Below are 18,515 nucleotides of genomic sequence, written 5' to 3' on the forward strand. Positions count from 1 at the left end.
CACAGCTCATGGCAACGCCGGATCGTCAACCCAATGAGCAAGGGCAGGGACCGAACCCGCAATCTCATGGCTCCTAGTCGGATTCGTTAACCACTGCGCCACGACGGGAACTCCTTTATTTATTTATTTATTTATTTATTTATTTATTTATTTGTCTTTTTTGTCTTTTTTGTTGTTGTTGTTGTAAAGGACCATTTTATTCCCCAATGCAAATCCAGAATGAAGCACAGTGTCCCAACTACCTGAAAATATAAGCAATTACACTGAAGGCTGTGTTTACTATTTAACTTATTATGCTAAATGGAATTATATTTTTAAATGGCTTCTTTATAACCAGGCAATACTATTTTGGCCCCAAACCTTATTTTCAAATGCAACTTTCTTCAATGATAAAATTATTCCAGAAACCTTTTATTAATAATACTGCACTGAAAAACACAAAAATAATATCTGACATAGGTACATACCTAGGGTTTGTAGCATTATGGTTTCAAGTAAAACCAGTTCTTGAGTCTGCTGTAGGTAAGCCTGCCAGGTAAAAATAATAACATTAAAAATGCTTAACAAACAACACTACTAGACTATAGGACTGTTAAATCTTGTAAGAATTATGGATTGACTACAAACTACTACAATTAGTTTGAAAATACAAAGAAAATACACTGAAGGTAATAGAGAAAACTTATTTTCTGTGATAACTCTAAACAGAATTACTTCTAATACAAGAAATGTAAACAAAGCAAAAAATCAAAACCAACCTAAAAGATAATGATAATATAAAAGGAGGTAGGTGAATTGAAAAAAGAGATCTTCAGTCTGTAATGTAAAACTTTATCGAGGCACTAGCATTTCAAGACAAATTAAGCACAGAAGTACGAACTCAAGTAAGAGCATCAAATTCAAACCAGCCTTTATTTTATTTTGTTTTTATTTTTGCTTTTTAGGGCTGCACCCACGGAATATGGAGGTTCCCAGGCTAGGGGTCAAATCAGAGCTACAGCTGCTGGCCTATGCCAGAGCCATAGCAACACAGGATCCGAGCCTCATCTGTGACCTACACCACAGCTCGCAGCAACGCTGGATCCTTAACTCACTGAGGCCAGGGATCAAACCTGCAACCTCATGGTTCCTAGTCAGATTCTTTTCTGCTGCACCACAACGGGAACTTCTCAAGCCAGCCTTTAAAGAAAAGGCTCTAGGATATTTCATGTGGTTATTCCTTGACTGTCACAGTAGGTCAGTGAATGAGTTTTTAGAATTAACTTCCTCTCTTCAGAAAACACAAAGTAAGATCAAAACAAACCCTCAAAAGCTCTAGATTAAAAAAAAAAAAACTTTAGGAGTTCCCGTTGTGGCTCAGTGGCTAATGAATCCGACTAGGAACCATGAGGTTGCGATCCCTGGCCTTGCTCAGTGGGTTAAGGATCTGGCGTTGCTGTGAGCTGCAGTGTAGGTTCACAGACGCAGCTTGGATGTGGTGTTGCTGTGGTTCTGGCGTAGGCCAGCAGCTATAGCTCCGATTAGACCCCTAGCCTGGGAACCTCCATATGCCATGGGAGCGGCCCTAGAAAAGGCAAAAAGACAAATAAATAAATAAATAAATAAATAACAATGTAGCATACACATGTGGTGACAAAAATGGAGGATACTCTCTCTCAACTTCAAATAATCATTTCCCCTAATGCAATTACTCGAGGAATAAACACTATGAAAAATTTTCTAGGAGTTCCCGTCCTGGTGCAGTGGAAATGAATCCAACTATGAACCATGAGGTTGCAGGTTCGATCCCTGGCCTCTCTCAGAGGGTTAGGGATCTGGCGTTGCCGTGAGCTGTGGTGTAGGTTGCAGACGTGGCTCAGATCTGGTGTTGCTGTGGCTCTGTTGTAGGCTGGCAGCTATAGCTCCGATCAGATCCCTAGCCTGGGAACCTCCATAGGCCGTGGGTGCGGCTCTGAAAAGACAAAAAAAAAACAACAAAAAAAAACCCCCAAAAAACCTGGCTTCTCATTCTTAGATCATAACAATTGACTGAAATGATAAAACAATATATTATATATTCACTTATGTAAAGACATATTTCTAAACTTAGAAAGTACCTTTTATTTTATTTATGCCCCATTTTGAAAAAATCAGAGCTGAATTTTAAAAGATTCTTCTATCATTTAAATAACTAAGTATTCACAAGAAATAATTCTGAATTTGTAAAGTTAATAGAAACAAGGACTATCCCTAAATAATTACACATTCTCCATTACTGAAAGGCTACATTAATATTTTAGACCCTTAAAGCTAACATCTAGGATAAAACTTGTCATTAATAAAGTTGAATATATTTAATCTAGATCCAAATCAAACTGAATGAATATAGCGTGGTAGTCATTCAGCAGTTAACAAGTTCGCAATAAGGCAACTCACTTATATAGGAGTGTGAGAAAAAGGATTTTAAAGGCCCAGAATGCTAGCTTCTGTTTTAAGATGTCAGAAAGTTTAAAAATGGTGTTTTCAAAAGAAGGTCTATTAAAATGTTGGTGATGAACAAGTTGTTTGAAAACAGGTATTACTTTTTAGGAAAATAAAGTATTTTCAAAATGTCATTCATGAAAGCATGGTAAAATGCATCTTTATATATCAGAGATAACAAGTATATGTATTAGTAAAGGAATAATTCTATAAAAAGATTAACAACTGGTCTAGAGATAAATCCAGAGGTTTTTCTATTCTTTCACTTGCTGACAATTTTAAGAGACTTAACCTCTGGTCTTAAATATACCCAAACAATGGAGGTGACATGACTTACCTGCTACATATCTCACAGGTGTGCCGTGAGGATAAACAAAACATGAAACATTTAAAAGTACCTTTGAATTAAAGTCTTATATTATCCAGAATGACACTGAAATTCATGAACATAACTTGAAATATGTTTCTGCCAGGTCACTTCCTGGCATTATATCCCTAAGAGGTAATAGAAATAAGCAGTATTGGAAGGCAACACTAATTGAATTATATTTTTATTAGGTCTAAATAATGTAAAGCTTTCAAATTCACAAAGAAAACCCAAAGCATCCAATTTCTACATACATCGCATTTTGTATCCAGCAGTGGCTCTAGGGGATGAAGACAAGCATGTGCTACTTTGATAACATGTTCAAGTTTTCGAGCCTGTTCTTCTACTTTTGCAGCCAAAAATAACGCGGTAGGTGATATTGTCTGCAGAAAAGATAAAATTTAGTAAGTTAAAAACAAATATATTTTGGCAACACCTTCTACTTTCTAAAGGGAGGGGGCGGCGTGCAAGAAAGGAATGCCATATTAATCATGTGAACAGAAGTCAGGCTATGACAATATTGATGTATATTTTTAAATTATTCATTAAATAGTACTAGTTACCTCAGTCTATAAATTTTTTTTTCTGCAGGTAGAATACTAAAAGGGGGGAAAAAACCTAACATTTTAGCTAAAAGAAATTTTAAATAATATTAATGTACATTGTGAAGGTAAAGGAAAAAATTCAAGCAAAATAATGCAGCCAAAGCTTAAAGAAAGGGAAAGGGGAAGGGAAAGGGGAAGGGGAAGGAAAGGAAAGGAAAGGAAAAGAAGGAAGAAAAAAAGAAGAAAATAAAGGTGGGTAAAGTATACCCAGATTTTCCCTCTTTTGGGGCAGTCAATACTTACTAGGGTTCTTTTAATCAATGATTCACTGTGTGGCTAAGAGCTATAAATCTTGCTTATTAAGAAACAGAAAAAAAATCTACAAGGCAAAATAAGATTCTGAATATGAAACTGCTACCTAATATCTTACTACACATACACACACACACACCACACACACACACACGCGCGCGGGCGCGCACACATCTTCAATACAGCAATTTTAAAAGTAGCTAAAAACCCAAGGAACAAACACATAAGACAAACCAATAGAGTAGAAACCTTGCCAATTGGAGATGAAGAAATTAATTTTTTTTAAAGTTACGTTTTTCAAGTTTTTTTTAAGTTATGTTCTTGGGATAGAAATATAAGAACATAGCACTATAAAGATACTAAGAGAAACGCCAATTTTAAGCAAATATTTACCAGAAAAGTTAGTAATAAACCAAATCAACTGCTGACTCAGGAAACTGGCATACTTTAAACTCAAATAACATTCTAAGATTACATATAAGAAATCTGTCATGTAAGATAATTTCTAAATGCCAAGATTCAGGTACATTATTTTTCAAGGGATGAAAATATGACTCTAACTGCATCCAGGGGTGGGTCATCAATCACTATACAGAAACAATGCCTAAAGAAGGAAGGAAGAAGGGGTGGCATAAATTATGATAAATTATTTGGATAGTTAACATAAGGAGAAAATTTCTGATACTGGGAAGGTGGAACCCTTTCTTCTAATAGCTTTAAAAAAACCAACTTATAAATATCATAAATTTAATCAATGGATTTTGGATTTCATATCCAAAGGAGCCTTTTCTAGTCCAACAGCATTTGCAGATGAGTAAATGGAGTAAAAATGACTTCATGAGGTTCTCTTCTGATGTATAAATCTTTAAAATGTACCTAAAATTAAGTGAGTTTGGCTTCAAACAACCAGAAATAATGTTACCTTAAAAGGACTGAATAATTCCACCCTGGGCTTTCAATTTATTTCCATTTTTTTTCAATTAAAATTATAAGGAAAAGGTCTAAAAAATTGAAAATGCACAAAAAAGCAACTTATTCTTAGTTTCATAGATACAGAATAAATTGTTATTGTTTGCAATAGAGTTAATTAAGCAATACCAAAATTAGTTAATATTCTTAAAATTCCAGCTAAACAGCAGTCATGAGGAGGGGGTGTATGTGATTCCTGAGATATAGAAAGTATGAGTGAAAATGAGAGTGGATAATTATATCCTGGAGTTCCTGCTGTGGCACAGTGAGATTGGTAGCATCTCTGGAGCACTGGGAGGGAGGTTCAAACCCCAGCCAGACACAGTGGGATCCAAGCAACTGCAACTTGAATCTGATCCCTGGCCTAGGAACTCCATATGCTGCGGGGCAAAAACAACAACAGAAACAAACAAAAAATACCCCAAACACAATTACCTTATATTTGTTTTGTCATTTTTTCTACATATTGAAAATTTCTTATCACTGCTACCTACTTTGTCTGCTTGGCTAATTCCTTTTCTATTTAAAAGCTTAACTCAAAAGATCAAATCCTCCCAAGGTAAAATCCTGAGTTTGAGTTAACTGCTTTTCTTTATTCAACAGGAAACTGTGCATCCCTCTACCATTTTGTCTGCCCTACCATTCTAGAAGCAGCTTGAATATAGAGACTAAATTGTTTATTCATGTTCCCATTATCTAGCATTGTGTGGCTGCTGTTCAAAATACTTACCTAATGAATGACAAGTGGATAATCCATATATTAATATAAAGCCACCAATATTAAGTTCAAAGTATCCCATATGTCACAATAAAAGTCTAAGAGCCAATATCAAGGTAAGAAATGCAGAAATACTCAATAAAATGAAGATCTGTTTCACACAATCTTTCATTTACTATGATGTTTATGTTGAAGAGGGGAATGGCTAAGGCAACCTTGAAATGATAGAACTATGGGTCAAAAACTGAAGCAATACAGACTCAAGGGAAAAGTCAAATGAGACTGAACTTAATATTAATACTTAACTGTCTTCCTAACTGCCAGATAATCCAGAATTTCTCTTACTTGCCTAAAAGGCACTTCTACAAGTCTCCAATGAATTTTTCTTGGTAAAATCTCTTAGGATTCCTCCCCATCACAGCTTGATTCTTTCGTAAACTCAGTATCAAGAAGCACTTTGAAACCACATAGCTCTTTTCCTTAGGAGACAGTCTCAATGGAAACAAAACATGTGTACTAGTGAATGATTCTAAAATTCTACAAATAATTTTTAAAAATCAAGAATTAAAAGAGCTAAGCAATGATCTTCATGGTATATTCCTTGTTTATTTACCCACACTCCTCACAGGAGTCTTTCTGTTCTCCCTCTAAATAGGGTTCAATTCTCATCCTCCTCCAGGGCAACACTAATACCCAATACTCTTCCAAAGTTCCTGGTGAAATCCACTAACTCCATTCACATTTCCTCCTCTACTGCCTGCAAACATTTTATTCCATCAGGGCTGTAAAAACAAAACAAAACAAAACACCTTTTTAGATAAATACTTTGTGAATATCCATGTGGGGCTTTAAATTTTAAGGATGACTAAGGAAGGTAATCAAACTACGTACTACTGCTTTTTGTATACAAAGCTGATTTTGTTGTGTGGCTTATTAAAACAAAAATAACTCCATAAGTTATAAATAATGACAATATTTCTAGTTGGTCTGTGGCCTTTTAAAGATGATTACACTTTTGAAGGGAACAAACATTAGTAAACTTAGTTCAAAGTCAAAGAATTCACACCAGTATTGGAGGAAATACTCAGTTGGTTCGAAGGACCAAACAATTACAAACTGAGATTCAGTTCAGTGGGGATAGGGACCAGACACTATCCATCTTTTGTGTCCCTGTACCTAGCTCAATAAACTTTAAGTTACTGTAACTAAAGGGAAGAAAAACTGATCTTTAGTGCCCAGAGTTTGTCGCTCTACCAGATATATAACTATTTCAAGGGATACTATATTCTCAAAACAAAATAAATTTCTACAGAAATATACCATACAAATGATGGAGAGGGGGAAGCAGAGGTGATGAAGCCAGCTGTAGCACAGTAGTCAGACTGCCTCAGTGGAATCCTGGCTCTGTTATCTGACTAGCCTAGGCAAATAACTTATTCTCTTTGTGGCTCAGTTTCCGCATCTGTAAAATGGGAGAAATAGTATCTGCTTATAAAGTTGTGGTGAGGATTAAATGAATCAATATGATGTAAAGCACTCAGGAATAGTGCCCTGTAATAATAAGACCCAAATATTATTATTACGTTGAAAAATGAAACAATTGTGTATTGTTAGTGTTGATCTTAAATTTAAAAAATTGTTTAACATGGTCTTTAAAATCCCCTACTTTTTCGCTCATCTTTATTTCACGGTTAAACTCTATTCTTTAAAAGTTCCATTGTAGTCCCAACTAATAAGCAGATTCAAACACTGAAATTATGACACTTCACATTACTTCAGTGATTACACCTATACTCCTCTCTTCCCTTCTCCCTCCAGTTGTCTTTACCCCTTCTCTTTTTCCATTTCTTTGTAGGTTTCATTCCTACCTCCTGATCTGACTTCCCTCCTTCTCCTGCCCATTCTTGGCCGCTGTCTCCCCTTTCTGCTCACGATGCCCCTACTGCTGACATTCTTCAGTCTCCACTGCTGGCTTCAAACTTGATGGCTGGAGGTAAGGTCAGTTTGCAATAACAAAAAGCTTGGAAGATTAAGTCACTAAAAATGGCTGTATTACAGTTGCAAATAAATCATTCTGGTCTTTATTCTTTTAATAATTAATTTTTCTGAATATACTTTGTGAATACATTTGTATTCAAAAACTAGCTATAGCTGTTTTATTACTCAACTTTAAATTTCCTAACCCAAATAGAGGCAAAAAGAAGACGTTCAAGTTTGGTTTCTACTTGCTAATACATGTTATCAATAAGCTTGTACTAATCCGTTCTTAGGTTTCATCTTTAGGTCCTAGAGGCTAGCTAATGAGGCCATTTCTCCCCTGTCCCTTAACTGCTTCAATACTTCCCGTTCATGACTAAGACTAGGATTAACTATTTTCTGTGCCCCTGAAGAGGCATCATTAATAAATATCCAGCTAGTAGTTCTTAGATACCACAGCTCAAAATTTGGAAATCGCTTGCCTACCACTATAGTTAAAGAAAAGGTAATGGTATAACTTTAACAAAGACTCACTTGAAAGAGGATCCCAGACCAGGAAAAGTGAAGTAAAAACTTAGATATAAGGAAAAACAGCCAACCAACAAAGAAGAAAATGCAATAGGTCAAAATGTCCATTTGTTACTAAGAAAGATCACCAAGCTTCAACAAATCAAATCAAAATTCCTACAATGTTAAAAAGTGGTTTAACCTTTAATTTTACGACACTAAAAAGACTGGTATTTAAGTATTACAGAAAACGTCATTAACTCTGGCATTTTAGTTGTTTCCGTACCCATACAATTATGTGTGAGTTTAATACTGTCAATGTAAGAAAACTTACGTTAAGAATTAAAAAAACCTTCAGTCTGGATGTTATATGGGACATCTAATTATATTTAAAACAGAGGTGGATTAATTAAGACTGAAAAATATTAATATGTAGTACTGCTGAAAAACAGAAATGATGAAAAGAATAAGGCCTGATTTCCAGATTAATTACATTACATTCAAATATATTTAATATGCTTAATACAATTTGGCATGTAAAAATTTACTTAAAGGAGTACTCACCATTATGTTACAAAGATGAAAAAAAGTTTATAGTTTAAAAGACCCTCAGCATTTCAAAGGTTGGTGTCTACTCCTTTATATATTCAGCTCTTAGCAGCCCATAAAAAATAATCATATAGTACTGCGAAATAAGAACATTAACGTTGCATAGGTATTCAAACATACCACATAAACCGTAAACAGACCTCTTTCTTTCTTTTGTCTTTTTAGGGCTGCACCCACGGCATATGGAGGTTCCCAGGCTAGGGGTCGAATGGGAGCTACAGCTGCTGGCCTACACCACAGCTCACAGCAACGCCAGATCCTTAACCCACTGAGCAAGACCAGGGACCGAACCTGCACCCTCATGGATGCTAGTCGGAGTCATTAACCACTGAGACACGACGGGAACTCCAAAGAGACCACTTTCCTTCAGATGGCTAAACAAATAAAAACTAATGTTATAGAAAAATACTGTAAAGACGGCAGTATCCCCCAAACTGATCTATAGATTCACACAATCCTTGTCAAATCACAGTTTCTTTTTTGCATAAACTGACCAGCAGATCTGAAAATTCATATGGAAATGCAAGGGACCCAGAATATCCAAAACAATCTTGAAAAAGAAGAACAAAGTTGGGAAGGCCCACAATTCCTGAATTCAAAACTTGCATTAACTATAGTAATCAAGACTGTGGTACTGGCATAAAGACATACAGATCATGGAATAAAGAGTTCAGAAATAAACATTTATATTTATGGTTAACTGATTTTTCAACAAAAGTATCAAGATAATTCAATGAAGGGAAAACAGTCTTTTCAACAAAGAGTGCTGGGACAACTATAGATCCCCATGCAAAAAACCGAAGTCAATCCCTTCTTCTTTTAACACCATAAGCAAAAATTAACTGAAAAAAGATCACAGACATAAACGTAAGAGCTAAAATTATTTTACACACACACACACACCCTCTTAGAAGAGGATAAATCTTCATGACTTTGGATCAAGCGATGCTTTCTTAGCTATGATATCAAAGCACGAATGACCAAAAAAAATTAATAACTTGGATGCATGTGCTACAAATGACACCACCAAGAATGTGAAAAAGACAAGCAACAGAATGGAAGAAAATAGTTGCAAAGTATTCATCTGATAAGACCATTATCCGTAACATATAAAGATTCCTTACAACTTACATTTTAAAAAATAAATAACATACTACAGTATTGTAGGAAGTGCAGCTGGATGAAGCCACAGATGTAGAACCATGTATATGGAGGCTGGACAACTGTAAAGTTATATGCAGATCTACTATGTGGGAGTGGAGCTCGTAAACTCCACACTGTTCAAGGGCTAAGCATACTCAAATAGCCAATACACACATGAAAAGATGCTCAATACCCTTAGTCATTATGGAAATGTAAATAAAATCACAGTGAGAAACTAGTGCACATGCACTAGAATGGCCATAATTTAAAAAAATATAGTAAGGGTAGCAAAGGTGCCAAGAAAGTCGAACCATTTTACGTTGTTTGTGGGAGGGTAAAATGGTATAAATACTTCGGGAAATAATTTGGCAGTTTCTCAAAATGTCTTTAAAATGCTATTCAAAATTACTGAGGTCTAGGATTACTATACAACCCCGCAATACCATTCTCAGGTATATACCCAAGAGAAACAAAAACTCATGTCCACACAAAATCTTGTACACGAATGTTCACACCAACATTATTCACACTGGCAAAAAGCGGACACAACCTACATGTTTATAAACTGACAAGTGGACAAATAAAATGAGGTATGTATCTATGTGATGAATGATAGTTACTCAGCAGTAAAAAAGAATGATATATCCTACATCATGGGTGAATCTTGGAAACAAGCTTGGTAATACCACATATTTATGTGCAATGTCTAGAATATACAAATCTATAGAGAAAGAGGGTGGTTGTTTAGGATTGAGGGAGAAGGAAAATCAGTTAACTGCTAATGGGCACAGGGTTTCTTTTATCATAATGATGAAAATATTATAAACAGATTGTGATAATGGTTGTACAATTCTGTGAATACAACTGCACATTCTAAATGGGTGAGTTTTAAGGTATGTAAAATTTACATCATTAAGGTATGTAAAGTTACATCAATAAAGATTTTTTTTAAAAAGAAGCTACCATTAAAAATACCTGTTAAATAATGAGTGTACACATACCAACAAAGGAAATTTCAAGGAAATCAAAAGCCTAAGCACAAGTATTAGTAAACAATGTTCGTCTTAACCAAGTATAACATTATTGCACATTTTTTCTTTGTTGGCCACCCTGTGGCATGTGGAGTTTCCAGGCCAGGATCAGATCCGACCAGTAGCTGCCACCAAGTCACAGCTGTGGCAATGCCAGATCCTTTAACTCACTCACTGTGCTGGGCTAGGGATTGAACCTGAATCCTGGTGCTGCAGAGATGCCACTGATCCTGTTGCACCACAGTGGGAACTCCACACATTTGTTAATTTAAAAGGAGAATTAGGTTTTATTTTCAGAAAGTATATACCCATTTCTTAAATAGTGATTAACTCTGAAATCTGAATTATGCAATCATTTCAGAAAATCATTAATTTGGTTAGCAAAAATAATTTGATCAGATTTTTTTTTTTCCTTTTTAGGGTCGTACCTTTGGCACATGCAAGTTCCCAGGCCAGGGATCAAAATAAGAGCTGCAGCTGCGGCCTACATCATAGCCATGGCAACACCAGATCCTTAAACCACTGAGGTAGGCCAGAAATCAAACCCACATCCTCAGAGACAATGCTGGGTCCTTAACCTACTGAGCCACAATGAAAACTCCTCAAGAGGTTTTTAGGTCTACAAAAAGTGATCCATATCATTTAATTCAAATACCTATTCCTACCAAACACTCAAAACACCAATCACTGAGAGCAATACAAACTATCTAAAACATCTATCTAAGGATGTGGGGAGCTTGTAAAAATCTAGTATCCCCTCTGAATCAATACACCATTTAAAGACTGTGTCCAGGAAGTTCCCTTGTGGCACATCGGTTTAAGGATCTGATGATCAAACTGCAGCACAGGTTTGATCCCTAGCAAACTTCAATTAAAAAAAAAAAAAAAAAAGACTGTCTTCAATTCTTCAGAACTTCCATCTCAGCCTCCCCCCCGCCCCAAGCATAAAGTTACATCAGTTTTCATGATCTTAATATTCTTGACCAAAAAAGGATGGTCATTCCTATTTTTCCAACTTCTAAATGAGCCCTTGGTTTAAAATTAGTTTGAATATGCACACTTTTTCATAGAAAAAATAGTATAGGTGTGAATTCCAATAGTAATTTTATTTGTTCACAGATACAAATGTCTATTCTGTCGTTAGTCATGTTTGGGTTTACAGCCCAAACCGGCACTATCAAATATAAATGTAATGCGAACCACAAATGTAATTAAAAATTTTCTAGTAACCACATTAAAACAGTAAAGAAATGGGAGATTAATCACGTCTAGTTAGTGGTTATTTAGACCAATGTATTAGACAGCACAGGCTTAGGCCCATAGTTGGCATTCTGAAAAAGAAAATTCATTAAAATTACATTAAAATACTGAAGTGTATTAACGTGTTCACAGGCATCACAAAATAGCACAACTGATTATTGTTCCTAGTTATTCCCACATTAGACAGACAAGTTTTTTCTTCTTCCACTCGAATTTAATTTCCTTAAGGGAACCACAACTTCTCTTATATATGTACAAGAAAATAAATACTATCTTTGCATACTGCTTGTCACACAATATGCATTCAGTGTCTGTGGAATAACTATTGTCGTATAAACATACAGACTGTCACTGAGCAGTGACACTTATTACATTTATGTCTTTAAGTATGACCACATAAGTACTTAATATGCCAGCTTCACAACTGAAGCCATAACTTTTAGTATAAAAGTTAATGCCGGAAATGCTGCAGGGTGCTAAGGAGGTTTCTATCATTTTCCCCATTTCCTAGAATGTGTATATGTTTACAATAGAAGGTATAGTAACCTAATTTTCACTTAAAAAAAATTTTATGTGCTAAAAATATCTTTGTTCTGACTTCAAAGTCAGTTTATATAAATTACACGTCAGTCTTTATACAGATCTTTGTGAACCTTGGCTAATACAAATACTCTTTGCATATTTGAGACTTAGTTTAGATTACCAAATTGTATAAAATTTTCTTCGTTCTGCGACAAAAGAGCTAAAGCCACTATAGAAGCATGTGAACTATCAAGATTAACAGACACAAGTATATGTGTGCATAAAAAAAGGTTTGAATTATTTGAATATTTTACAATCATCTAGTATCTGAGGAAAAAAGCTGCTCTAGAAGACTTTATAGTCAATAGATTCCATTAATTAACATATGTAATTAAACATATAGAGTGTAAGTTTCAAAAAACTACTAAAGCTTTGGAAAACTTTCTAGAGTTTTCAGACTCAATTAGAAAAATACCTACAGAGTATATCACATATACTTTAATATCTATCAAACTCTTCCATATGCATCATCCACCTTGTTTAACAGAATGAACTTCAAGTAACTTAATTATTCCTAAAAAAATCATCCTTATCGTCCTAGGACCTATACCTTTTAAGTACATTTAAATTACGGTTTATTGTAGGGTGACTGGAAATTCACTCCTAAGTATCATCTCCTAAAATGACTGAGTGAGGATATAACATTTAATGTCTTACCTGAAGAATTCTGAGAAGATAATGCCAAAGGTGATACCCAAATCTCCCCAGAAATATCAGGGTTAACTAATAAGATAGCAAAACTTAAGAATCTATGTATATTTATAACCAACCCATTGGATAAGGAAGCCCTAAAATACAAATCGATAAAGGAGAACACAGGCTACTGTCACCACAATACCTACACGGTGTCAGCATCTATGCAACGAGGAAAGGAAAGTAATGGGGCATGTGCTGGACTTGATAGCAGAACCCAAACTAGGAGTTCCCGTCGTGGCGCAGTGGTTAACGAATCCGACTAGGAACCATGAGGTTGCGGGTTCCATCCCTGCCCTTGCTCAGTGGGTTAACGATCCGGCGCTGCTGTGAGCTGTGGTGTAGATTGCAGACGCGGCTCGGATCCCGCGTTGCTGTGGCTCTGGCGTAGGCCAGTGGCTACAGCTCCAATTGGACCCCTAGCCTGGGAATCTCCATATGCCGCGGGAGCGGCCCAAGAAATAGCAAAAAGACAAAAAAAAAAAAAAAGAACCCAAACTAGCCAACAAGCATTCACTGGAAATCATGGTGGACCAATCTGAGAACAGCAGCTAAACCTGGGAAAATTTTTGTCAACTCCAATTAAGTGGATTAAGCCTAGAGTAAGGCTTAAAAGGTTGAATTCTGAAATTAATCTCCATATTGAAGAAAATCCTCTGGCCTCAAAAAGCAAAACTGGCAGGATGGGTACAGGCAAAGTGGAATAAAAATGAGGGAGAACACAGCCAGGAACTCCAGAAAGCAACCTGCTATACTTCTGAATACAATATAAAATAACAGTGAAGTTAGAAAAGCTCCTCTGAAGCACATCTATTTAAAGCTCAGGAAAACTAATCTCTCAAAAATAAGTATGACAAAAGCATATAGGTCAAAGATATGGTAAGAAAAAAAATTAGAAGAGTGATGCTTAAGCAACTAAATCATACCAGAAAAGAAACGCTTAAAAAACAATTCAACAAATGGCATTGGAAAAACTGGATAGCCAGGGGTTTTTTTTTTTTTTTTTTTTTGCAAATTTTGCGAAACAAAAATTAACTCATAATGGACTCAAGACATAAATGTAAGAACTAAAACTATAGGAGTTCCCGTTGTGGCGCAGTGGTTAACGAATCCGACTAGGAACCATGAGGTTGCGGGTTCGGTCCCTGCCCTTGCTCAGTGGGTTAATGATCCGGCGTTGCCGTGAGCTGTGGTGTAGGTTGCAGACGCGGCTCGGATCCCGAGTTGCTGTGGCTCTGGTGTAGGCCAGTGGCTACAGCTCCAATTCGACCCCTAGCCCGGGAACCTCCATATGCCGTGGGAGCGGCCCAAAGAAATAGCAAAAAGACAAAAAAAAAAAAGAACTAAAACTATAAAACTTAGAAGACAGGAAAAAAGCTTCATAATTATGGATTTGCAATGATTTCTTGGATATGACACCAAAAGCACAGGCAACAAAAGAAAAAATAGGTAATTTGGACTTAATCAAAATTAAAAACTCTTGTGCATTGAAAAAATTTTGAAGTTGGCCTATAGAATGTGAGAAAATATTTGCAAATCATGCATCTGAAAAGCAATCGACATCCAGTGTATATGAAGAACTATACAACTTAACAAGATACCTAACTAAAAATACGGACAAAAGACTTGAGTAGACATTTCTCCAAAGGTATATAAATGGCCAATAAGCATCAGCAGTCATCAGAGAATTTATCAAAACTATAATGATATACCACCATTTCTCATCTACTACAACGGCTATTATCAAAAAACAGGTGAGGATGTGAAATTGGAATCTGTGTGTATTGCTAGTTGGAAAATGAGATGGTGCTGTTGCTGTGGAGAAAGTAATTAAACGTAGAATCACAATGTGATCCAATAATTTCATTTCTGGGTATATACCCCAAAGTAATAAAGCAAGGAATTGAGCAAGCATTTGTACATGCATGTTCACAGCAGCTGTCCATCAATAGATAAATGGATCAACAAATATACAATGGAATTATTACTCAACCTTAGAAAGGATGGAAATTCTGACACATGCTACAACAAAGATGAATCTTAAAAGACATTATGTTAAGTGAAATAATCCTGATACAAAAGCTCAAATATTTTAAGATTCCACTTACAGGAGGTACCACACACAGTGAAATTCATAGACAAAGTGGGTGGTTGTCAGGGGTTGGGGGAGGGGAGATGATAAAATTCTGAAGATGGATGGTAGTGATGGTTGTGGTACCTCATGGCACTGAACTGTACACTTAAAAATACTTAAAATAATACATTTTATGCTATGCATATTTTACAATTAAAAACACCAAAAAATGTAAAACACATCTCCAAACTAATAGACATTTAAAAAAGACTCATAATATAAAACATAAGTAAAAAAGATGAAATCACATATAGGGAGAGCACATCACCACTATGGAAAACAGTATGGAGGTACCTCAGAAAACTGTATACAGAACTATCATATGATCCAACAATCCCACTCCTGGGCATATATCCAGACAAAACTTCCACTGAAAAAAATACATGCAACCCTATGTTCACTGCAGCACTATTCACAGTAGCCAAGATGTGGAAATAACCTAAATGTCCAACAACAGATGAACAGATTAAGACGACGTGGGACATATACACAATGGAATACTATTCAGCCATAAAAAAAAACAAAACAGTGCCATTTGCAGCAACAGGGATGGAACTAGAGATTCCCACTTAAGTGAAGTAAGTCAGAAAGAGAAAAACAAATACCATGTGATATCACTTATATCTGGAATCTAATATATGGCACAAATGAACCTATCTACAGAAAAGGAAAAAACTCATGGACATAGAGAACAGACCTGTGGTTGCCAAGAGGGAGGGGGAGGGAAGTGGGAGTTTGTGGTTAGCAGATGCAACCTTGCATTTGGAGTAGATAAGCAATGAGATCCTGCTGTATAGCACAGGGAACTATACCTAATCACTTGTGATGGAACATGATGGAGGCTAATGTGAAAAAAATAATGTACATAAATGTATAACTGGGTCACTCTGCTGTACAGAAGAAAGTGATAAAACACTGTAAATCAGCTATAATAAAAAAATTAAAAACAAAACAACAAAAAGAGCACATCACACACTTGGGCACATCAACCAAGAAGAACCAACATGAAGACATGGTGTAGTAAGAATCCTAGATTTTTATATGGAACAACAAAAGACCCAGAATCGCCAAAGCAATCCTGAGAAACAAAAACCAAGCAGGAGGCATAACTCTCCCAGACTTCAAGAAATACTAACACAAAGCACAGTCATCAAACAGTGTGGTACTGTATCAAAACAGACAGACAGACCAATGGAACAGAAGAGAGAACCTGGAAATAAACCCTGACACCTATGGTCCAATTCATCTTTGACAAGGGAGGCAAGAACATCAAATGGGAAAAGAAAGTCTATTCAGCAAGCATTGCTGGAAAACCTGGACAGCTGCATGCAAAGCAATGAAATGAAACACACCCGCACACCATGCACCAAAATAAACTCCAATGGGCTTGAAAGACTTAAATATACGACAGGACACCATCAAACTCCTAGAAGAAAACATAGACAAAAACACTCTCTGACATCACCCAATCATGAATATTTCTCAGGTCAGTCTCCCAAAGCAATCGAAATGAGAGCAAAAATAAACCCAGGGGGACCTCATCAAACTGAAAAGCTTTTGCACAGCAAGGAAACCCAAAAGAAAACAAAAAGACAACTTACAGAATGGGAGAAAATAGTTTCAAATGATGCAACCGACAAGGGCTTAATCTCTAGAATATATAAGCAACTTATACAACCCAACAGCAAAAAAGCCAATCAATCAATGGAAAAATGGGCAAAAGACCTAAACAGACTGTTCTCCAAGGAAGATATACAGATGGCCAGCAAACACATGAGAAAATGCTCAACATCACTGATCATAAGAGAAATGCAAATCAAAACAACTATGAGATACCACCTCACACCAGTCAGAATGGCCATCATTAATAAGTCCACAAATAACAAAGGTTGGAGGGGGTGTGGAGAAAAGGGAACCCTCCTGCACTGTTGGTGGGAATGTAAACTGGTACAGCCACTATGGAGAACAGTTTGGAGGGAGATGCTTTAGAAATCTATACATAGAACTTCCATATGACCCCACAATCCCACTCTTGGGCATATATCCGGAAAAAACTCTACTTAAAAGAAACACATGCACCCGCATGTTCATTGCAGCACTATTCACAATAGCCAGGACATGGAAACAACCCAAATGTCCATCAACAGATGATTGGATTCGGAAGAGGTGGTATATATACACAATGGAATACTACTCAGCCATAAAAAAGGAATGACATAATGCCATTTGCAGCAACATGGATGGAACTAGAGACTCTCATCCTGAGTGAAATGAGCCAGAAAGACAAATACCATATGATATATCACTTACAACTGGAATCTAATATCCAGCACAAATGAACATCTCCACAGAAAAGAAAATCATGGACTTGGAAAATAGACTTGTGGCTGCCTGATGGGAGAGGGAGGGAGTGGGAGGGATTGGGAGCTTGAGCTTATCAGACACAACTTAGAATAGATTTACAAGGAGATCCTGCTGAGTAGCATTGAGAACTTTGTCTAGATACGCATGTTGCAACAGAACAAAGGGTGGGGAAAAAAATGTAATGTACACATGTAAGGATAACTTGATCCCCTTGCTGTACAGTGGGAAAATAAAATAAAATAAAATAAAATAATCCTAGATTTTAAAGGGGAAAAAAAGTAGTTCCTGTTAATCTGGCCTGTCTCTGTGGCATTGCCAGGTTAATCACTGGCCTGGTAAAGGATTCAGTACTGCCACAGATTCAATCACTGACCTGGGCACTTCCATGTGCAGGGAACTTCCATATGCTGTGGGTATGGCTGAAAAAGACCAAAAAAAAAAAAGAATAAATTTATAAAAAATAAAAGGGAAAAAAAAATCCTTTGGCCATTCAGACAAAAATAAATTTAAGAAAATTAGATCACCACCCAAATTGCCAGCAATACTTTATACCAAGAAGCAGGGGGTGGGGGAGTTGTCAGATATTTTAGATATCTAAGAAAAGAAGGTATGAGCCAAGAATTTTTTTTTTCCATTTTAGGGTCACACCTGTGGTATATGGAAGTCCCCAGGCTAGGGGTCAAATTAGAGCTGCAGCCACAGGCCTAAGCTGCAGCTTGCACAGGGTGCTGAGGCCAAGGATCAAACCTGATCCTCATGGATACTAGTTGGGTTCTTGACCGGCCGAGCTACAGTGGGAACTCCAAGTCAAGAATTTTACATCCAGCAAAACTTACCTTGGATA

The 18,515-nt window shown here is 36.4% G+C and overlaps 1 protein-coding gene across 3 annotated transcripts in view; it reads right to left on the reverse strand.

Annotated features, from left to right (window-relative positions):
* Positions 1 to 18,515, reverse strand: part of CCNT2 (cyclin T2) — a 47,854-nt gene that overhangs the window by 19,806 nt on the left and 9,533 nt on the right. For all 3 annotated transcript variants that reach the window (XR_007133943.1, XM_047772061.1, XM_047772062.1), the window contains exons 3-4: positions 3,082 to 3,210; positions 468 to 528 (exon numbers count right to left, since the gene is read on the reverse strand). Coding sequence is in view for 2 of the 3 variants with exons in the window: in XM_047772061.1 (XP_047628017.1) it covers positions 468 to 528; positions 3,082 to 3,210 (190 nt within the window). In the remaining variant the exon portion in view is untranslated. The remainder of the gene's footprint in view (positions 1 to 467; positions 529 to 3,081; positions 3,211 to 18,515) is intronic.

This window comes from Phacochoerus africanus, chromosome 3 (genome assembly GCF_016906955.1).
Source record: "Phacochoerus africanus isolate WHEZ1 chromosome 3, ROS_Pafr_v1, whole genome shotgun sequence".
Taxonomy (NCBI): domain Eukaryota; kingdom Metazoa; phylum Chordata; class Mammalia; order Artiodactyla; family Suidae; genus Phacochoerus; species Phacochoerus africanus.